The 21,538-nt window shown below is 30.9% G+C and overlaps 1 protein-coding gene across 3 annotated transcripts in view; it reads left to right on the top strand.

Annotated features, from left to right (window-relative positions):
- The window catches only part of LOC145284490 (rhophilin-2-like), a 295,213-nt gene that overhangs the window by 247,530 nt on the left and 26,145 nt on the right, over positions 1–21,538 (top strand). For all 3 annotated transcript variants that reach the window (XM_080133364.1, XM_080133365.1, XM_080133366.1), the window contains 6 exons: positions 3,209–3,333; positions 6,062–6,170; positions 9,983–10,132; positions 12,968–13,063; positions 16,145–16,301; positions 16,815–16,940. In XM_080133364.1, coding sequence (XP_079989490.1) covers positions 3,209–3,333; positions 6,062–6,170; positions 9,983–10,132; positions 12,968–13,063; positions 16,145–16,301; positions 16,815–16,940 — 763 coding nt within the window. The remainder of the gene's footprint in view (positions 1–3,208; positions 3,334–6,061; positions 6,171–9,982; positions 10,133–12,967; positions 13,064–16,144; positions 16,302–16,814; positions 16,941–21,538) is intronic.

Below are 21,538 nucleotides of genomic sequence, written 5' to 3'. Positions count from 1 at the left end.
ACTTATTAAAATTCATAGAGAAGTACACAAAAAAATCCACAAACGCATACACACAGACACACACACAAACAAACAAACACACAAAAAACAAACAATTACAACAAAGCTAAAAAAAAAAAACTCCCAGTTATGCAAGCAAAAATGCATGCCTATCAAAGCAAACTTTTGCTCGTATTTAATCGTCCTGGACAAGAAGATCTGATGTTGTCGAGACCCCGAAATTTTATTTACTGTAGATTTAAAATGTTGAACATGTTTATAAAATGAACTTCACTAATGGATACTGCAATACGTGTGTGCAGGGGTAGGCTAAACCCTAACAACACTACACCTTTTCACTCACAAATTAAAACTGGTTAAAATTTGTACAGCAAACTATATAAAAAAAAAATTACCATTCATGCAAGAAACTTGATCATTCAAAAATCATGCATACCAATGCAAATATTTGGCAAGATACTAGCTGGGATTTAATCGTTCCAGGTTAAGTCTCTGAACACAAAACTTTAGAGGATTAAAAATCGTCACTCAAATAACAACCAACTCAAAAAATAGTAATCCTCGCTCCTTTGTCAGAAACATCGCTCATGGAATTCTATTTTCTGGGTTGGCTATTGTTTTGAATTAAGTGCCTTAGACATTTATCTGACATTTGGATGCGGATCTTTTTCAACAACTGCTTTCGGATGTTTATTATCAAGAGTGTATAGCCATCTTCTATCTTCTACCTTCTATGAGGTGCCTTCAATGAGTTTCCAGACTTTTTTTGTATGGGCACTTTTATTGATAACTATCAGTTCAGCCCGGCTTTGCTCAAGCCCTATGTACTGTTCATGCCTTTATGTGCATATGTATATTTATATTAAAAAGTTTGACCCATGTCCATGTAACCTACATCTAAAATTTCAAGTGTTTGGACCCAAAATTGGCAGAGAAGTTTGGAAGAGTCTGCAAAGGTCAACTTTTTCAACTTTAACCTCTTGGCAGCGAAATTGTCGCCTCAAAACTGATTAAAAAGCTTGCTACATGTTTGAATACTCTTTATGTAAAATTTCAAATGTTTAGACCCAAAATTGGCTGAATAGTTTGCTAGAGATCGCAAAGGTCAAATCTTTTAAACTTTGACCCCTTGGCAGCCAAATTTTCGGCCCAAAACTGATGTCTGAATACTTTTTATGCAAAATTTCAAATGTTTAGACTAAAAATTGGCTGAGTAATTTGGTAGAGACTGCAGTGGTCAAATTTTTTAAAACTTTGACCCCTTAACATTTATTGTTTTGGGCCCAAATCAAATTAAAAAGTTTGATCCATGTCCAAGTAATCTACATCTAAAATTTCAAGTGTTTAGACTCAAAATTGGCGGAGGAGTTTGGTAGAGTTCTGAAAGGTCAAATCGCTGAACTTTGACCCCTTAACCAAATTTCTGGCAGAAAACCAATTAAAAAGATTTTCCCAGATCGCAATACCCCTTATGTGAAATCTTCAGTCTGTAGACTGAAAATTGACAGAGTAGTTTGGTAGGGAAATGTACACACATACACACACACACACAATTTCATTTTTGTAGCTATATAGATATATGCATGAAACTCTGTTCCCTTCGAAGTAATCTCCTCCAGCTGCAATGCACTTGTTCCGTTCCAACAACTTCTGGTAGGCCCTTTCCAATTCCTGCTGTAGCTGTTCATTTGAACCTGAAATCATAAAAATTGGTCAGTCCTGTCATAAGATGTGTAGCAATAACATACTGAATTTTCAATAGTCTACAGCAATTTTAAATGCCTGCACAAAAAAAGTCTTGAAACTTATTTAAGGCACCTTGTACATCTTCAATGCTTTCATTATCACTATGGAATCTCAATATCTTTATGGAATTCCTGAAACTCCCTTCTTACCGTACGATCCTTTAGGGATCTTTCTTTCTATGCTCTGTTGATATTGGTGACTGGTAAGTATTATGACCGAGTTTGTACTCTTGCAAGAAAAGTATTTGCATTTTCTTTCTCACTAAGAAAAAAAAATTGTATTAAATCAGCATGGTACGGCTTGATTTCTGTTGTTAGCACTTGTTTCCCCAATTCTTTCTAGAATCACGTGTTTACGAGAGGGACCACATGAAGTTTGTCAACATCCATAAATGAAGTATATCTTTATTGTTTAAGCATATCACCATGATTAATTTAAAACTTTTTTTTTTCAGATTATTAAAAAATCATCCATTTTCTGTAATATTCTCACTCATGTTGACTTGAAAACGACTTTCTTTACTCAGCAGAAAAAGAGTCATCTTCCATCATGATAATGCTCGTCCGCACACAGGACTACTCACTAAAGATCTCCTAGGAAAATTTGGTTGATAAATTTTGCCCCATCCTGCATATTCTCCTGGTCTAGCTCCCTAGGATTATCACATATTTCGAAGATTACAAAACCATTTAGATGACCTTAGATTAACATCATGAGAGGAGATTGAACGTGAGTTAGGTTCATATTTCACATTAGAAGCTAAAGAATGTTACAAGTGAGGCATTTATAAGCTCGTTGACAAGTTATTGCTGTGAAGAAAGATTGTTAAAAAAGCACAATTTTTCATTTTCAAGATAAAATTTTAAATCAGCAAAATTTTTTTGCACCAACTCTCATATTTAACTCATAACCGAGAAGGAAAGAAAGTAAAGAAAGACAAAAAGAGAGAGAGAGAGGCGGGTAGCGAATAGAAAGGGATCAATTTAAAATTTTGTCTTTTAATATCTTTTTATACTTAACTAGCTTTGCAAACTCATTTTTTCCTTATTCAAACAATCTAATCCAAACCAAATGGGTGATCTAATGGGTCACATTTTAAAATAAATTTTACATTGTTCACTTTTTTTTTACAAACGAGGCTCAAAGTCCACTCGAGGATATTAGTTCACTGAACTTGACAGATGGATGGTGAAGGGGATTAGTATCGATGGTTGTAAACTGCCCAAAATTGATTATTTAAAAAGAAGGCTCGACAAGAATTTGTTTACATTAGACTTGAAATAATGGTGTAATCGGATGGGAAGCAGCCTTGCAATACTATGTTCCATTGATAGGCAGTTTTAGGAAATAAATTTTGCTCATAGAAGATCCATTTAATTTCAGGAGAGAATAAGCCCCCCCCCCCCCACACACTCTGTTTTTTTTTTCTTGTTTTTTTCCTATATTTTTTTTCTCTTTCCAGACGATTCGAGTCCCAATAAGAAGTGAATCTGGTGTTTCACAGCTTTTAAAATACTACAATCATCTTTCACATTTGGAAAAACGTTTTTATGGTCCTCGAAAAAGCCTGGGTGTATATTTTCATTGGTATGTTTTGTTTTTCTCTAATTTTCATTGGTAACATTTTTTGAGTAAAACTGCAGTTTAGTGGCCTTACCATAATACAATGAAAAATTGTTTTTTATTTTTATTTTTATTTTTTTTTTATCAGATATTAGTAAATAAGGAATTATTTTGATTTAAAATCTATTTAGTATTACGTTTATAATCTTAAGAAAATACTTGAAATGTGTACATATACAAGGACAATCTATACCCGTGGATTAAATGAAAAGTTCAATTTAAAAGTTCATATATTCCTGAGTTTGTGGCATAAAGTTTAAACTAATTGTTAACTTTATTTGGCGAGTTAAAATCTATTTAGTATTTACGTTTTTAATCTTAAGAAGAACACACTTGAAATCTATCTACTATTATATAAAAGGAACTTTCTGTGTGTGTGTGTGTGTGTGTGTGTGTGTGTGTGTGTGTGTGTGTGTGTGTGTGTGTGTGAGAGACACAGAGAGAGCGAGAGAAAGAGAGAGAGTTTCCTATGGATTCCAAAACGGCTGGGCCTATTTTCATTTTATTTCACACGAAGGTACTTTATGTGCCTGGCAGTGTTCTTAGATAAGTTCCTATTTACAATGCCTCCCCACGGGACAGAGTTAGACACCAGGGTCGTTTTTTAACGTTGAGAAAAGGAACAAAAATAAAAATTGTCTCAGTCGTGAAGGATTTCTCCTCCACTGACAGAGAACAAGAAATTGAAGTGTAGCATCTGAAGAACAGATACTACACTTTGATCTTGTCCCGAGAATGTCTTTGATAAGCATCGATAATCAATAATCGAAATAATCCAATGAAAGAAGGAACAGGCGATTGTGACCAAAGTTAACACCTTATACAGCCTAACATCACAAGTGCATTTGAAAAGTTTTCTTACCACACAAGCCGAAAGGCCAGAGATATAAAAATCAACAGTAGATTCTTTGATATGACAGGGGTGCGTTTGAAATTAATGTTTCTGTTTAGAGCACAATTGAAGCATGATATTTGACTTTTGCATTTTAAACATAAATTCAAACTATTATCACTGCACAAGCAGAAAGACCAGGCATATAAAATCAATAGTAGGTTCTTTCATATGACAGGAGCGCATTAGAAACGAATGTTTCTGTTTAGAGCAAAATTGAAGCATGATATTTGACTTTTGCATTTTAAACTTAAATTCAATCCATTATTACCGCATAAACAGAAAGGCTATGCATATAAAATCAACAGTAGGTTTTTTTTATATGATAGGGACGTGTACGAAATGAATGTTTCTGTTTAGAGTACAATTGAAGCATAATAGCTGACTTTTGCATTTTAAACTTTAACTCAAGCCATTATATATTAAAAATAATTTTATAAAATCAACAGTAGGTTCTCTACAGTGCAATATAAACTACAATACATTGTGGACTAAGTCAAAGTTACTGTGGGAAGGCATGTGAAGCTTAATCCCAGTGCATTGCAATATGTCTCCAACTGGAGCAGGCAATTAATCAATTTGATTGAAAAATGGGCGATTTTACCGATTTTGATGATAATAAAAATATAAGAGCGTGAAACATTCATTGATCATAATTCAATTTCAAGCAACCTTGAGTTTCCCTGCTAGCATGTACATACATTGAAATAATCATTATTACTTCTCTAACTTCCATTTATATAAGGAATCCGGTGCTTTTTTTCTAGCGATTATTTTTCAACACAAGAATCCAAGTTTTCCCAGCTGTACCGGAAAAATATCCAGCAAATAAAATATTGTTTAGTAAATCGCTATTTTTTTGGCATTTCCATACACCAAACATGGATATAAATATCACTAAAACATCCGCTGGGTCATAAGCTTCATTTCGGTACCTACCTTGTCTGGGTGGGTTGCCTGTAGACTGAGATATACCGTGTCACACACACACACACACACACACACACACACACACACACACACACAGAGTAAATCGAGCTTACTAAGGGAGATAATAACTTCCGGTGAATACCGGAAAAATATCCAGTAAATTAAACGTTGTTTAGTAAATCGTTATTTTTTTGAATTTTTTTTGCATTTCCATACAACAAACATGGATATAAATGCCACTAAAACATCTGCTGGGTCATAAGCTTCATTTCGGTACCTACCTTGTCTGGGTGGGTTGCCTGTAGACTGAGATAAACCGTGTCACACACACACACACACACTCACAGTAAATCGGTACCTAACACACACACACAGTAAATCGGTACCTAACTTGCCTGGGTGGGTTGTCTGTAGGCTGAGATAAACCACGTCACACACACACACACACACACACACACACACACACACACACGCGCGCGCGCGCACGCACACACAAACACACACACACACACACACACACACACACACACACACACTGTAAATCGGTGAATACCGGAAAAATATCCAGTAAATAAAACGTTGTTTAGTAAATCGTTATTTTTTTGCATTTCCATACACCAAACATGGATATAAATATCACTAAAACATCTGCTGAGTCATAAGCTTCATTTCGGTACCTACCTTGTCTGAGTGGATTTCCTGTAGTCTGAGATAAGCCGCGTCACACACACACACACACACACACACAGTAAGAAAATTTATAAGATATATATACATTTCAAGTATGTTCTTAACGATCAAATGTGACCCTTTTAATATTTAATTATTCTTTTATGCTTTCATACCAATACATATTTTATATTTTTCCAGGTATGACTCTCTTACTGGAGTACCCTATTGTCTACGGTCAATTTATTTTGAAAAGGGCAGTATTTTGTTTAATATTGGTGCCATATACACTCAACTTGCTTGCAAACAGGTCAGTCCCTTAAAGCTGTCTTCTATTAATATATCATAAAATTATCAGATCAGAGATTGTTAGTGTGTGTTCATGCATAAACGTAACTGAATTAAATTTAGTTTTGAATTACAACAATTTCATTCAATTAATTTAATGACAAAAGTATACCATAATAAAATTAATTTAAATTTTATAAAAATCGACCAGCATTAACTTTTTTTATGTACTCATTTTTTTAAACAAGGCATATTACCACTTAGCTACTATTTGTGATCATATCTAACAGGGGACTGTGGGGAGTTGAGCCGCAAGATGTCTGTTAACATTACATTTAAACTTCCGCATGTCAATACAGTTAAGGGAGTAAGAAAAACTGGGAGGCAATTCCAAAATCTAGCAGTCTGAAAGAATTAACTATTATTGCTTTCTGGCATCTAAGAAAGTGAAGAGGTGAGATTTTGCTGTTTGTTGAGTTAGTCAGGAGTATGTATTTCGAGAGAGCACAAATAAGTTCATCAAAGTACATTCCATTAAAGTATTTGCAAAACTTCCAGTGGCCGAGGGTTAATCCTTTTACCACCTCTGGTAATGGGTATATTTCTTTGCATGGTGCAGCAATTGGTCTCCAAAGATTAACAGGGACACCACGTGAAGGTTTGCTACTTGCCCCCATTACCAGAGGTGGTAAAAGGATTAACCCTCGGCCACTGAAAGTAACCATGAAGAAATTCAGAATTCTCAGCTTAAATGCTGAAGGAATATCTGCATCTAAATCAGAAATCATAGCCAGCCTCGATGCTGATATTATATGCCTCCAAGGGACACATGAAGACAGAGTGCTCCCCAAAATACCAGGGATGCACCTTATTATCCACTACCCAAGTACTGTATATGGAAGTGCGATCTTCGCACAAGACAAGTCAATAATCAAAACCAGTACTGACTTCTCAGAAGGAGGCCTTGAGATACTTTAGGTGGGCATGGAACACCTCAACATTACATCCGTGTATAAACCACCAGCAACCTCCTTTTCATGGCTGCTAACATGCAAGAGTTCCAACAATGCGAGCCTATACATTGGTGACTTTAACAGCCATAGCACCACTTGGGGATACAATGAGACAAACAGTGATGGGGAAGCAGTAGAGGCATGGGCTGCTGCAAATGAACTCAAACTTCTCCACGATGCAAAGGATCCTAAATCCTTCCAAAGCGCCCGTTGGAGACGGGGATATAACCTTGATCTAACATTTATTTCATCAAAGCACTATGGAAACCTAGAAAAAACTGTTAGAAGCCCAGTGCCAAAAACCCAACACTGACCCATATTTATTGATATAAGACCTATCATTAGGCCACAGAAACCCCAGATTAGGCCACGGTTCAATTTCCGTAAGGCCAACTGGGAAGGCTATACCTCTGACCTAGAACAAGCCATCAACACCATCACCCCACTACCAGGTGAATACAACAACTTCCAATCCCTGATTTGGAAAGTAGTCAAGAAAAACATTCCAAGAGGGTGCAGGAAAACGTACATCCCTGGTTTCATGGAACCAAATAAAGCACAGTATGAGGAATATATCCAAGCTTATAATGAAGACTCATTTGCTGAAAACATGTTAGAGCTCGGAGAGAATTTGCTTGCTTCCATCAGTAGCGAACACAAAGAGCGCTGGCAAGAAGTCATAAGTAACATCGATATGACATACAATAGCAAAAAAGCCTGGATGACAATAAAAAAGTTAAACTCAGAAAAAGCTCCTCAGTCTCAGATTGCAGCCGTGACACCCAACCAAGTAGCCCATCAGCTGCTACTGAATGGCAAAAGAGGACAGAAAAAGAGAATGAAAGCCGAACTTAGCCACGTCATGCAAAACAGCAATGCCCATCTAGAACCATTCTCAGAAGCCGAAATAACTGCAGCAATATCTCAACTAAAAAATGGAAAGGCATCGGGCCTTGATGGAATAACCACAGAGATGGTAATACACTTTGGAACAACTGTAAGAAAATAGTTACTGGCCTTAATAAATAACTGTGCGTCATCCCTCAAACTCCCTAAAATCTGGAAAAAGGCAAGAGTAGTAGCCATTCTAAAACCTGGAAAAGACCCCACATCACCTAAGAGCTACCGACCTATCTCCCTACTTTGCATTCTCTATAAACTATATGAGCGCATGATACTTGCCAGAATAACGGAAACAGAAGAACAACTCTCAGCTGACCAAGCTGGCTTTAGACCAGGTCGGTCATGTTGTAGCCAGATTTTAAACCTGACCCAATTCATTGAGGATGGATTTGAGACCAAAAAAATAACAGGCACTGTGTTTGTAGACCTTACAGCAGCCTATGACACTGTCAACCATAGGGCACTCATACTAAAAGTAGCCCAAATGATACAAAACTCAGCATTGGTGAGCATAATTGGATGTCTACTTAGTAATCGGCGTTTCCATGTTGAGATGGATGGAAAAAAGAGTAGATGGTTTATCCAAAACAATGGCCTCCCACAAGGTTCAGTTTTGGCTCCAACCCTATTCAATATCTACACTAATGACCAACCACAATACCCAAATATACAAAGATATATATATATGCCGATGACCTATGCATCGCCACCCAGACAAATAGTTTTGGTATCATAGAAGAAAGACTCTCTGATGCCCTAGCCACTCTCTCTAGGTACTACAAAAAGTGGTACTTAAATGCAAACCCAAACAAGACCCAAGTTTGCACCTTTCATCTTAATAATCACCAAGCAATTCGGAGACTAAGAGTCATGTGGAATGACAACATGCTTACGCATGAACCTTTCTCAGTATACGTGGGGGTAACTCTTTTAGAAAACACATTACCAAATTGAAAGGCAAGCTGTCATCATGAAACAGTCTTCTCAGTAAGCTTGCCACCAGCAATTGGGGTGCCGACCCCAAAACACTGAGGCAAACAGCCCTCACACTGTGCTATTCCACAGTGGAGTATTGTGCCCCGGTATGGGCAAGATCATGCCATGCCCATAAAATTGATGTAGAGCTGAACAAGGCATATCGGACCATAACTGGTGCCCTAAGACCAACTCCCTTGCCAGCTCTATACTGCCTAACTGGTATTCTATCACCACATATCAGGCGAGATGTCATCACCAGAATAGTATGGTACAAACAGCTTAATGACCACAGGCACTGAGTGTTTGGCCACCAATCAGTGAGACAAAGACTAAAATCTCGCAGTAGCTTCATCAATATAGAGGAAATAGATCCCAGGCAAGCTACCTCCTATAGGATGGAATGATGGCGAGACTATAACAGCAGGAATAAAAATGAAGTCCTACCAGACCCAAAAGAAACACTCCCTCAGGGTTCAAACCTTGTAATCTTGTAATCACCATGACAATCATTTTTGGGTCCCTTTGTAAATTCACCCTTATCCGTTCATTCATTCGTCCGTCCGCACTTTTCTCAATAACTATGCCTTGGAATTTTTTGAAATTTTGCACAAACATTAAAGATGGTATAAAAAAAAGTAACAGAACGGATCATCTGGGAAAATCCGGTTACCATTCTTATTTTTTCCATTTTTCAATTTAAAGTTGTCAATAAATCATTTTATTATAGGTGATCTACTTAGAATCGTTTTCATCCATTTATTTCTTCATATTTGTGTCTTATCATTTAGAAATGACTTCATAACAAAACTAATAACAAATTTGGATATAAATGAGCTGTGCTATCATCATTTGATGTAATAAATTATCAGCAACCTTCTTTATTATTATTATTATTATTATTATTAACGTTTGAATTTCGTTTTTTTTTGTTTTTTTTCAGGACCGAAACACTTTAGATGGGGTTGAAGCGGCAATTGAGAATTTCCAAAAAGCAGCCGGTGCCTTTCAGTATTTGCTTGATTATTTTACTCAAGCACCCAGTATGGATATGCATCCAGACACATTACGGATGCTCATCAAATTGATGAAGGTGAAGAATAAAAAATATCACTTGATATTTTTCATTTTTATATCTCCATTAAATAATGGTTATCAATACATAGATAAATACCTATGTATTGATAACTTTACAAAACATGGGGCATTCCATTGTATGCAAGAGAGACAGCATACAACACACTTGTCTGAGCTGTACTCTTATATGGTTGTAAAGATGTGACAACGACGTAACATCAAGATGACACAATCTTTGTCGCAACACATTAGATGAAGAAAATTGCCAGTTTCACTGTAATAAAAGCTTCCATAAGAAATATGTCACATGACAACCTCTCAACTAATACAATCACATCACTTGGTATCAGTTATTTAGAATACTATAAAATGTGCCCCACATTGATATCGATGACACAAGCTTTTCTTTAAGACCTGAAGCAGATCAGTTCATGATGACTCATTCCTAGTGCATGTCTACAGACTCGAAATTTGATATACAGAGTACTGAGATTTGGGAAAATCTTTGTGATCGGTTTTCGGCCAGAAATTTGGCTGTTAAGGGGTCAAAGTTCAACGATTTGACCTTTGAGAACTCTACCAAACTACTCTGCCAATTTTGGGTCTAAACACTTGAAATTTTAGATATAGTTTCCCTGGACATAGATCTAACTTAATAACTTGATTTGAGCCCAAAACAATAAATGTTAAGGGGTCATAATTGGGGTCAAACTTTAAAAAATTGACCGCTTTTTTTTTTTTTTTTTTGCTCAACATACACCTCCAAACACATGCATGTATATGCATTTAAGAGGCCTCATTTCAATTTTGAAAGACAATGGATACTCTCTGAAAGAAGACCTTTGCAAGGAGTCTCTAGTGCAGGAAAGATTAAGCAATCCCCAACTGCACCTTTCCTGAACTGGTATTGGTTGGGTCCCGTGATGAGCGGAGGGTGGTGCAGAAGACTAGTGTTATTTTGAAGATTTCCTTCTCCTAGATTAGTTGCACAACCAAGACATTATTATTTAATCCATAGCTGAAGGGAGGATATATATGCTTTCATACCTTTCTCAAGTGATTTACAGTAGCCTCGGCAGAACTCAAACCCAGCAAGCCATTTCTACACACACACACACACACACGCACGCACGCATGCACGCACACACACACACACACACACACACACACACACACACACACACACACACACACACACACACACACACACACACACACAAAATTCTTGGCTCTGTTGGGTAGAAAAAAATATAATAAAATGCTTGTTAACTTAATAGTATGAGCGAAATATTTATTTATTAAAAATATTACAAAAGTTCAGTCCAATGTAGTAGCTTAGATTACCTAAGCGAAAAAAAAATCTGTTTCTTTTTGTTAAAATTATAAGCCATTCTCTGATTTTCCTAACTTTTAGAAGCCATTATATATATATATATATATATTCATATTCATTCACACTGAGGAAGATCAAAGGATCGAGCGAAAATTGTGTGCTTTTGAAAGAAACATTCTTGTTTTTTTTCAAAGGACTTTTTGTATTCCTACACGTCAACACATAGGAAATAAATGCAGAAAAGATATAAACATTTATATATTTTTTGTATTGATGTTTTATTTATACATATATATATATATATATATATATATATATATATATATATATATATATATATATATATATATATACGCTTTTATGTTACAAAATGATTGTAAAACCATCAATAATTCTGTCATAAATATGATTGACTGATTTTGCCCATTGAGATTTACCTAAACACTATATATATATATATATATATACATATATATACATATATATATATATATATATATATATATATATATATATATATATATATACACTAGCAAGGCTATCAGGCTTCATCCGGGGTCTTAATGCCTATAGAATACAGGAAAAAGTAAAAGTGAAATTAAAAAAAATAATTAATATTGTGATATTCTTCCTTACTTTTTTGTAGAAAATTTCTTCTTATAAACTATAGATATAATAAAAGTACTCAAACAGGATTTCTATTAAGTACCTACGAGGGTCATTCTAAAAGTAAAGCCTCCTATTTTTATTATACTCAAAAAGTTGGAGAGCTACAAAGACGGGAGTTGTACCATTAAAACAAGAGGCCTTTTGTGCTCCAAAATTTATTTTTCTACATTCTGCATTCTAAATGCACTTTTGCCAACAATGAACAATGGACGTCCTGATCATACACTTTGTCATACAAGGGTTGTTCCAAAATAAAGCCTCCTATTTTTTTCTTTTTAACTTAAAATGTTGAAGAGCTATGAAAACAGGAGTAATACTATTGAAACAAGCGACCTTTTGTACTCCAGAAATTATTTTTCTACATAGTCACCACCATTGTCAATGTACTTTTGCCAGGAATTCAATGACACATCTCTGCTTCTGGTGCACATCCATGGTGGAGGTTGGTTTCTTAGAGTCTCAAATCGTCAGTATCTGTAAAATAGAAATGAAACTTTATTGTCATAAATACATAGTTCAGTCAACATAACAATGCAATTTACAATCTCCTCTGATCCATTTGGGCGAAAAAAAATAGGAGGCATTACTTTTTGAATACCCTTCATATGTATCATTTCTTTATGTTCCATGATACAAAAGAAATTAATTTACAAACCATACATATAAAAATCAGGTGAGCAGTTTGATTATAAAATGACATAATGAGGGTTGTGTTGCTGTAAGATAAACAATGGTTATCTTTTCTCCTCATTTGCTATCAAAACTTAGTAATTTTGCAATTGTTGTTAATAATAACCAAATAAATAACTAATGATAAATACTGATACTTTTTCACTTATTTCTTTACAGACACAAGCTCAAGAATGTATATATGAAAAACTAATTTTGACAGAACAATCTTTAGGAATTTTGGCACATTTAACAATTGCCAAGATGGCTGCCAAGGTAAATAAAATTCACTTCAGGTTTTTAATTATGTCTTTGCAGAGTTGATCGTTTAAATTAATTCGATTTTAATTTTATTCCTGTCAATTTTTTTATGTTGCTATGTTTTCTCAAATATAATTTTTTTTTTCAAATGTAGAAATATATAAATTTATTTTTCAAATATACAAATTTATTTTTAAAACACACAAATTTATTTATTAAATATACAAATTTATTTTTCAAATGTAAAAATTATTTTTCAAATATTCAAATTTATTTTCAAACATGCAAATCTATTTTTCAAATATCAAATTTATTTATTTGAATATTCAAGTTTATTTTTCAAATATCAAATTTATTTATTTAAATATTCAAGTTTATTTTTCAAATATATAATTATATTTTTCGAATAAGCAAATTTATTTTTTAAATATTAAAATTTATTTTTAAAATATACAAATTTATTTTTCAAATATACAAATTTATTTTTAAAACATACAAATTTATTTATCAAATATACAAATTTACTTTACAAATTTATTTTTCAAATATACAAATTCATTTTTTAAATATATAAATTTATTTTTCAAACATGCAAATTTATATTTAAAATATACAAATTTATTTTTCTAACATACAAATTTATTTTTCAAATATAAAAAATTTATTTTTAAAATATACACATTTATTTTTAAAACATATAAATTTATTTTTCAAATATACAAATTTATTTTTCACATATAAAATTTTAGTTTTCAAATATACAAATTTATTTTTTAAATATACAAATTTATTTTCAAATATACAAATTTATTTTTCTAACATGAACATTTATTTTTCAAATATACAATTTTTCTCTAACATGCAAATTTATTCATCAAACATTCAAATTTATTTTTCTAACATGCAAATTCATTTTTCAAATATTCAAATTTTTTTCTAACATACAAATTTATTTTTCATATATAATTCTTTTTTTCTAACATGCAAATTTATTTTCCAAACATTCAAATTTATTTTTCTAACATAAAAATTTATTTTTCAAATATACAAATTTATTTTTCAATCATACAAATTTATTTTTCAAAATAAAAATTATTTTTCAAATATTCAAATTTATTATTCAAACATACAATTTTATTTTTCAAATCTACAAATTTATTTTTCTAACATACAAATTTATTTTTCACATATACAAATTTCTTTTTCTAACATGCAAATTTATTTTTCAAACATTCAAATTTATTTTTCTAACATACAAATTTATTGTTCAAATATACAAATTTATTTTTCAAATATAAATATTTTTTTCAAACATTCAAATTTATTATTCAAACATACAAGTTTATTTTTCAAATCTACAAATTTATTTATTTAAATATTCAAGTTTATTTATTTAAATATTCAAGTTTATTTATTCAAGTATATGTTTCAAATATACAAATTTATTTTTTGAATAAGCAAATTTATTTTTCAAATATTCAAATTTATTTTTCAAACATGCGAATTTATTTTTCAAATATGCAAATTTCATGAAAACTCTTATTAATAAAACAAACTTAAAGAAACCTATAATATTAAAAAACATTCAAATGTGTTAATTTTATGATTTACTTAAAGCATTGTGCATAGTGTATTAATAGATTGGTTGTATTTTGGAAAGCTGTAACAATGGAGGAAGAAAGTGTGGGCACCTATACAGTTATATATATTGTGTATGATAGTTATATCTTATAGTATTAGAAATGGCATAAGTTTGTTATATATAATCTGCTTTTTTATGTTGAGCGAATAGGACTTCAGCACAGAGCCCGTAAAGATCGTGCATCAAGACTGTCTGGTCAGCATAAAGTCTCCCTTATTGGCAATAGCTATTTGTTATACTTGCACGATTGTGGATTTTTACCTTTGACATTCAGAGCAGCATACAAAGTCGTGGGAGGTTTGATCTAGAACACACAAATAAATAGCAGTTGCACATATGCAGAAACAATGTTGTTATTTTCGTTCCATGCATTTGAAATTCCACATCTGACACATCTTTGCTTGGCATAAGCTGAGACAAAGATGACTAACAATCGATGGATGCTGAGGTTGACTCCTTCTAGATTTTCACCCAAATCCTGTTAGCCATGTAGTTCTGATACCAACATGTTGTCACTTCCTATTACGCTGAGGAAAGGCAGGAGGGTGATGTGTAGCCGAGAAAGAAAATGGATGCTGAGTTCGAGTTTTATATAAAAACTGAAACTAAAAGAAATATTTCCTCCACATTTAAATTATAAAGATAATAACGAAAGTTTGCTTCAGCTCAAATGAATTTTACATATTGGATGACGAAATCCATCTTTTGAAAATATCTATCAACAAGTATCAATTGATTGTGAAGAATGGTTAAAGGCAAATATTCGACTGAACTACAATCTATGCCCCCCCCCCCTCGCCAATCCCTCACAAAAAAACATTCGTCTAGCCAAAATCACTATCAATAATTTTCCCCACTCTCTATCACTAAACATGGATTCCATTAACAGAGCTTCTCTCCTAGAACTACCCGCCTGTGGAACTCTGTTCTGCGGGTCTGCTTACCAGCTGACTACAATATCATTATCTTCAAGCCGAATGTAAACAAGTTCTTATTCAACTGTCCTCATAAATAATCTAATTATACCAAATTATTTCTACAAACGATTATTGTACAGCTGTTCCAATGAGTATAATGCACACATTAACCCTTATCCTTGAGTGACATCTGGGCCCTGATATGTGATAACCCCTTTGCAAAAAAAAAAATAAATGCTATTAATCGATGCTTGGCAATCAATTGAATTATTTCAAAATTATCAGCCAGTTTCATGACAATTATGAATATTGTTATTTCTTCAGTCCACATGAAATTGTTCTCATATAATCATCGTTTACAAGATTTGTTGGATGCATTCTAAGAACTCGGCAGCTATTTTCTTTCTAGGCTGCTGTTTCAACACATTACCGGCAGGAGTTTATGGAGGAGTACAGCCACTGATATAGTAATAAACTCACTACATCAATTTACGATATATTCATCATTAAATATTCATATTACCTTTCTGTTTTTAGGTGTCCGAGATGTACACCATTTGTCATGAGATGACGTGTGCCGATCCAGTAAAAGCCTATGTGCCATATTCTTGGATTTCCATGATGCTTGTAAAAAGTCAATACTACAAAGCCCAAGCCCACTGTCATGTCGGTCTGGATTTGTTGAATCCTGATGGTTAGTAATGGAATAGTTGTCTCCCTTGATATTTATGATTGATATCATTCAGTTAGCGAAAGATAATTCATGAATAAGCTATTTATTTGTTTATGAAACAAAAACATTTCTTAAAAGAAAATTAAGGATTTTAGTCTTATGGGTCGACTTGTAAACAATAGTCAACTTGATAATCTTCAGCATTTTTGAATTGAAAGCCAGGTTTAATTTTAGAAGAGTTTCCGATGGGTAGTTAATCTATATAAGTTTGGAGATGAAAAATAGGGTTCTCAGTGAGTAGCTAATCTGTATAAGTCCGGAGATGGAAAACAGAGTTTTTTGTGGGTAGCTAATCTGGATAAATCTTGAAGACACAATCTAAGGTCATGCCAGGTACAAACTCTGTTGGGATTAAGTCATTTGCTCTAATCTGTTAGATAAAGTATGAACTCATCTCTACATTCGTCTTTCCTGTTCCCTATCTCTTCTTTTTTTTAATTCGTTTTTTAAACTCATTTTACCTTGATTTTCTAGATAATGGAAATCAATGCAAACTACAAGAGCTTTTCACAGTCCTTAAATTATCTGACGACGATACGCCAACTATTGAGAAAACTGCCAACGTATTACACATGACATCAGAGAAGAGAAAAGTCCAAGGTAAATAAAGATTCATTTACTTATATAATTTTCATTCGTAAAATCTTAATAATTGGTGATGAGATTCTTCCAACAAATCTGTTATGGTATTGTGCCATCTTTTCACCAGGCAACGCCGGTACACAGGCTCTGCTAGTTTACTTATATAATTTACATTGGTAAAACCGTAATAATTGGTTGCTTATTATTTATACTGAAATGAGTTTTGGTCAAGTTTTATTGTGTCAGAAAACAACTTATTTTTACTTAAAACCATATTTTAGTAAAAAAAATAATGACACTAAATATTAAAAACAGTAAATTATTACAATTTTAATTGTCTATGCAAAATGCAGATCAGAAAGTTTATAACATGTATGTAGCAGTAACGGCATGACACATGCAAATAACCAAGCTGTGGCCTGAGGTGTCGTCACAGCAGAGGAAAAGGAAGGAGAAAAAAAAGAAGGGGAAAAAAGCATTTGTTGGCACATGAGTTGTTTTTAACCACATGCCAGGCAAGAGACTTTTAGCCACGTGGTGGCATGAAAGGACTTTTAGGCATATATTGGTGTGAGAGGAACTTTTAAACAAAATGCAGGACTTGTTAGTCCTCCAAACTTTTAACAAAATTGCCAGACGACTGTTGCTTTGGGGTGAGCAGCTGGTTGTAACTGCAGACTGGGAAATTGTTAATTGACCCTGGGAGGGAAAACAGGGATGCGCCTATATTGTCGCTGACTTTGAAAATTACGTAGCCATGGTTTGGTGATGAAATGACCGTTAATAGATGCCTCTTCTTTTAACTGAAAAAGAATTGGAATCGAATTTCTTTCTTTTGTTTTTTGCGAGGCTTTCATGCACAACGTCGGGTTAATGTTAAAATATAACGACCACATTATATATAAGATTATTTGGAACCGTTAGAAAGGCTGTATGATGGTTTATAAGAAGTTGAGCAAGGAAAAGGATATGGCCGATGACAATTTTTTAAAAAATTCTTCAAGTTCATCTAGCTGGAAAGCATTCATTATAATTAATCTCTTTTTTTATTATTTTAATAATGATACTTCTAAAGTGATCGTTTTCTTTATTTAAAGTTCTTTTTTTTATTATTTTAATAATGATGCTTCTAAAGTGATCGTTTTCTTTATTTAAAGTTCTTTTTTTTTATTATTTTAATAATGATGCTTTTAAAGTGATCGTTTTCTTTATTTAAAGTTCTTTTTTTATTATTTTAATAATGATGCTTCTAAAGTGATCGTTTTCTTTATTTAAAGTTCTTTTTTTATTATTTTAATAATGATGCTTTTAAAGTGATCGTTTTCTTTATTTAAAGTTCTTTTTTTATTATTTTAATAATGATACTTCTAAACTGATCGTTTTCTTTATTTAAAGTTCTTTTTTTATTATTATTTTAATAATGATGCTTTTAAAGTGATCGTTTTCTTTATTTAAAGTTCTTTTTTTATTATTTTAATAATGATGCTTCTAAAGTGATCGTTTTCTTTATTTAAAGTTCTTTTTTTTTATTATTTTAATAATGATGCTTCTAAAGTGATCGTTTTCTTTATTTAAATTTCTTTTTTTATTATTATTTTAATAATGATGCTTCTAAAGTGATCGTTTTCTTTATTTAAAGTTCTTTTTTTATTATTTTAATAATGATGCTTCTAAAGTGATCGTTTTCTTTATTTAAAGTTCTTTTTTTATTATTTTAATAATGATGCTTCTAAAGTGATCGTTTTCTTTATTTAAAGTTCTTTTTTTATTATTATTTTAATAATGATGCTTCTAAAGTGATCGTTTTCTTTATTTAAAGTTCTTTTTTTATTATTTTAATAATGATGCTTCTAAAGTGATCGTTTTCTTTATTTAAAGTTCTTTTTTTATTATTTTAATAATGATGCTTCTAAAGTGATCGTTTTCTTTATTTAAAGTTCTTTTTTTATTATTATTTTAATAATGATGCTTCTAAAGTGATCGTTTTCTTTATTAAAAGTTCTTTTTTTATTATTTTAATAATGATGCTTCTAAAGTGATCGTTTTCTTTATTTAAAGTTCTTTTTTTATTATTATTTTAATAATGATACTTCTAAAGTGATCGTTTTCTTTATTTAAAGTTCTTTTTTTTATTATTTTAATAATGATGCTTCTAAAGTGATCGTTTTCTTTATTTAAAGTTCTTTTTTTTTTATTATTTTAATAATGACACTTCTAAAGTGATCGTTTCCTTTATTTAAAGTTCTTTTTTTTATTATTTTAATAATGATGCTTCTAAAGTGATCGTTTTCTTTATTTAAAGTTCTTCTTTTTTTATTATTTTAATAATGATGCTTTTAAAGTGATCGTTTTCTTTATTTAAAGTTCTTTTTATTATTATTTTAATAATGATGCTTCTAAAGTGATCGTTTTCTTTATTTAAAGTTCTTTTTTTTATTATTTTAATAATGACACTTCTAAAGTGATCGTTTCCTTTATTTAAAGTTCTTTTTTTTATTATTTTAATAATGATGCTTCTAAAGTGATCGTTTTCTTTATTTAAAGTTCTTTTTTTTTATTATTTTAATAATGATGCTTCTAAAGTGATCGTTTTCTTTATTTAAAGTTCTTTTTTTTATTATTTTAATAATGATGCTTTTAAAGTGATCGTTTTCTTTATTTAAAGTTCTTTTTTTTATTATTTTAATAATGATGCTTCTAAAGTGATCGTTTTCTTTATTTAAAGTTCTTTTTTTATTATTTTAATAATGATGCTTCTAAAGTGATCGTTTTCTTTATTTAAAGTTCTTTTTTTATTATTTTAATAATGATGCTTCTAAAGTGATCGTTTTCTTTATTTAAAGTTCTTTTTTTATTATTTTAATAATGATGCTTCTAAAGTGATCGTTTTCTTTATTTAAAGTTCTTTTTTTATTATTTTAATAATGATGCTTTTAAAGTGATCGTTTTCTTTATCTAAAGTTCTTTTTTTATTATTTTAATAATGATGCTTTTAAAGTGATCGTTTTCTTTATTTAAAGTTCTTTTTTTTATTATTTTAATAATGATGCTTTTAAAGTGATCGTTTTCTTTATTTAAAGTTCTTTTTTTATTATTTTAATAATGATGCTTCTAAAGTGATCGTTTTCTTTATTTAAAGTTCTTTTTTTTATTATTTTAATAATGATGCTTCTAAAGTGATCGTTTTCTTTATTTAAAGTTCTTTTTTTTATTATTTTAATAATGATGCTTCTAAAGTGATCGTTTTCTTTATCTAAAGTTCTTTTTTTATTATTTTAATAATGATGCTTTTAAAGTGATCGTTTTCTTTATTTAAAGTTCTTTTTTTTATTATTTTAATAATGATGCTTTTAAAGTGATCGTTTTCTTTATTTAAAGTTCTTTTTTTATTATTTTAATAATGATGCTTCTAAAGTGATCGTTTTCTTTATTTAAAGTTCTTTTTTTATTATTTTAATAATGATGCTTCTAAAGTGATCGTTTTCTTTATTTAAAGTTCTTTTTTTATTATTTTAATAATGATGCTTTTAAAGTGATCGTTTTCTTTATCTAAAGTTCTTTTTTTATTATTTTAATAATGATGCTTTTAAAGTGATCGTTTTCTTTATTTAAAGTTCTTTTTTTTATTATTTTAATAATGATGCTTTTAAAGTGATCGTTTTCTTTATTTAAAGTTCTTTTTTTATTATTTTAATAATGATGCTTCTAAAGTGATCGTTTTCTTTATTCAAAGTTCTTTTTTTATTATTTTAATAATGATGCTTCTAAAGTGATCGTTTTCTTTATTTAAAGTTCTTTTTTTTATTATTTTAATAATGATGCTTCTAAAGTGATCGTTTTCTTTATCTAAAGTTCTTTTTTTATTATTTTAATAATGATGCTTTTAAAGTGATCGTTTTCTTTATTTAAAGTTCTTTTTTTTATTATTTTAATAATGATGCTTTTAAAGTGATCGTTTTCTTTATTTAAAGTTCTTTTTTTATTATTTTAATAATGATGCTTCTAAAGTGATCGTTTTCTTTATTTAAAGTTCTTTTTTTATTATTTTAATAATGATGCTTCTAAAGTGATCGTTTTCTTTATTTAAAGTTCTTTTTTTATTATTTTAATAATGATGCTTTTAAAGTGATCGTTTTCTTTATCTAAAGTTCTTTTTTTATTATTTTAATAATGATGCTTCTAAAGTGATCGTTTTCTTTATTTAAAGTTCTTTTTTTATTATTTTAATAATGATGCTTCTAAAGTGATCGTTTTCTTTATTTAAAGTTCTTTTTTTATTATTTTAATAATGATACTTTTAAAGTGATCGTTTTCTTTATCTAAAGTTCTTTTTTTATTATTTTAATAATGATACTTCTAAAGTGATCGTTTTCTTTATTTAAAGTTCTTTTTTTATTATTTTAATAATGATGCTTCTAAAGTGATCGTTTTCTTTATTTAAAGTTCTTTTTTATTATTATTTTAATAATGATGCTTCTAAAGTGATCGTTTTCTTTATTTAAAGTTTTTTTTTAATTATTTTAATAATGATGCTTCTAAAGTGATCGTTTTCTTTATTTAAAGTTCTTTTTTTATTATTTTAATAATGATGCTTCTAAAGTGATCGTTTTCTTTAT

This window comes from Euprymna scolopes, chromosome 9 (genome assembly GCF_053919585.1).
Source record: "Euprymna scolopes isolate OS-2025 chromosome 9, ASM5391958v1, whole genome shotgun sequence".
NCBI classification, from domain to species: domain Eukaryota; kingdom Metazoa; phylum Mollusca; class Cephalopoda; order Sepiida; family Sepiolidae; genus Euprymna; species Euprymna scolopes.
This window is presented reverse-complemented; position numbering and strand designations above follow the sequence as displayed.